Here is a 1,928-nt window from a genome sequence, read left to right on the forward strand (position 1 = left end):
TCAAAACATATTGAGTGAGATTTAAGATCAAAATTAATTAAATTAGTCTAAATATGAAATTCAATAAAAAAAACTTTTTTGGTCGTACGAGTCCTTTTCCCTATATTCATGAGTAAGTGTCTTAAGTATATTGAGAGATCTAACAGTATAAACTTTGGAGTGATTTCCAAATTTGCGTAATTGAAAGCAATGATCAGTCAAGTATTACTTGCATACAGAACACCTACACCCGATGGCTTCTTCTTTTTGGGTTGCTTGCATCAACTAAATGAATATAACCATTCTTTGCTCGTACTTTTCCTTTCATGTGGACTTTGTATTTGTCACTCTCTTTCCTATGAAAAATGAAGATGTACACGTGTTTCAGAGTAAGAAACATATTAGGAAACTATTTCCACATAGACCATACTAATGGTTTAAAAGCGAACCGTAAAACTTATCCTATCTCGTCCATTGAGCTACACTTTTAAAGTCAATTCAACTGGCCGGTTTTACCACTCACGACTTTCTTTCTAGCCTCTTCTCAAGTTAGGTTCAGACCCTTTTCCAAACAGACATTCGATTCTTCCAAGGTCAAATGAAACACTATCTTCATCCATAGAAACATAAATTGAGTTCTGTTTCTGAAATCTAATCTCAGTCTCACCCACCTGCAGGCTGCTGCATGAGGTGTCATGATACAAATTACTTTGACCTCTCATCAAACACATCATTTTCAATTGGCCAAACCTTTTTCTTTTCTACCATTACTTTTAACGATTTCAGTTTTGAAATGAACCTACCTTGTAGCAAAGGTATGATTGAACTAGATCTGGGGCACCACCTCACTATTTCTGTAGTGTCACATGGTTTGAAAATAGTTGAGTCCTCTTTTTCATATATAGCAAACATTCTCTCCCTCTATTTCAGCAATACAAATCAAAATTAAGATACCCTTTCCAAATAAACCTTCAACTTCATTCAACATGGACACAACAAGAATCAAGTCTGTTTCCTTTCTCATTCTTGTTCTTCTTGCTTCCTTCTGTACCTCTTTGCTTCGTGTATCAGAATCCCGGCCACTGCCTATTTATTCACCAACCAAAGATGGTGTTATCACAGAGGTGAATGGAGTGTTCAGAACATTGAAGAGCTCTGGTCCAAGCCCTGGTATTGGACACAAACTTGACAAGCTTCAAAATCTTGGAGAGGTGAAAAAATCTGGTCCTAGTCCAGGTCAAGGACACTAGCACATCACCAACAACTCTCATACAGTGCCAATTCTTTGCATTTATTTGCATTACACTACTATAGCTATTCTTATTTTATAAGTATTGTTGTCAAGAATTGTTGTCAAGAATCCTAGGTGTCTGTAATAATTGCACTAAACATGGGTTTTATTTGACCCTTGTAGATTGTTTTGTTTCCTGATTAATGTTACAGCAACGACATTCAAAAGATCGTGGGGATATTAAGAACTTAGTGGAGGTTTTACTCTAATTTGTTTCCCTCGTCAGTTTGTTTTCTTCTCGAGAAAGATTAATTAATCCCAAAAAGAGACAAGGCAAGGAAAATTTTGTATTTGACAGGAACACTAATGACAAGTTCGATGTCTTCTACTCTACCAGTTTAACATTAGGCACACAATTATTCAACTGCAATGTTGCATATTGTAATAACTAATATTGATTAGAGTGAGAAACATATTTAGTTAAATAAAAAAAATGTAACTACAGAAATAACAACTTGTTTTGTTTTAATATCTACCAAAAACATTAGCAGAATTTTTAACCTTTTTTTCATTATTTAATATCAAAGTTACCTTAGTACACTATTAAACCCTTTTGCTTTTAGCTTTTTTACAATAATGATTTTTCATTTCCAATAGAAACTTTTCAGTTTTATTTCTTTAACTGATATTTTTAATGCTTCGAGTAAAGAGAAGTAAA

General features: G+C 33.9%; 1 protein-coding gene across 1 annotated transcript; it reads left to right on the plus strand.

Annotated features, from left to right (window-relative positions):
• Positions 1-566: 566 nt before the first annotated feature.
• Positions 567-1,539, plus strand: LOC146884900 (uncharacterized). The gene has a single exon (XM_085675482.1). The coding sequence runs from the start codon at positions 966-968 to the stop codon at positions 1,227-1,229; it is 264 nt and encodes an 87-aa protein (XP_085531608.1). The 5' UTR covers positions 567-965; the 3' UTR covers positions 1,230-1,539.
• Positions 1,540-1,928: the final 389 nt, after the last annotated feature.

This window comes from Vigna unguiculata, chromosome 7, assembly GCF_037176805.1.
Source record: "Vigna unguiculata cultivar grain cowpea cultivar isolate G323 ecotype 2 chromosome 7, ASM3717680v1, whole genome shotgun sequence".
Lineage (NCBI taxonomy): Eukaryota > Viridiplantae > Streptophyta > Magnoliopsida > Fabales > Fabaceae > Vigna > Vigna unguiculata.

What these genes read in the sequence shown, in the direction of transcription:
- LOC146884900 (XM_085675482.1), top strand. Translation starts at nt 966, where the DNA reads ATGGACACAACAAGAATCAAGTCTGTTTCCTTTCTCATTCTTGTTCTT.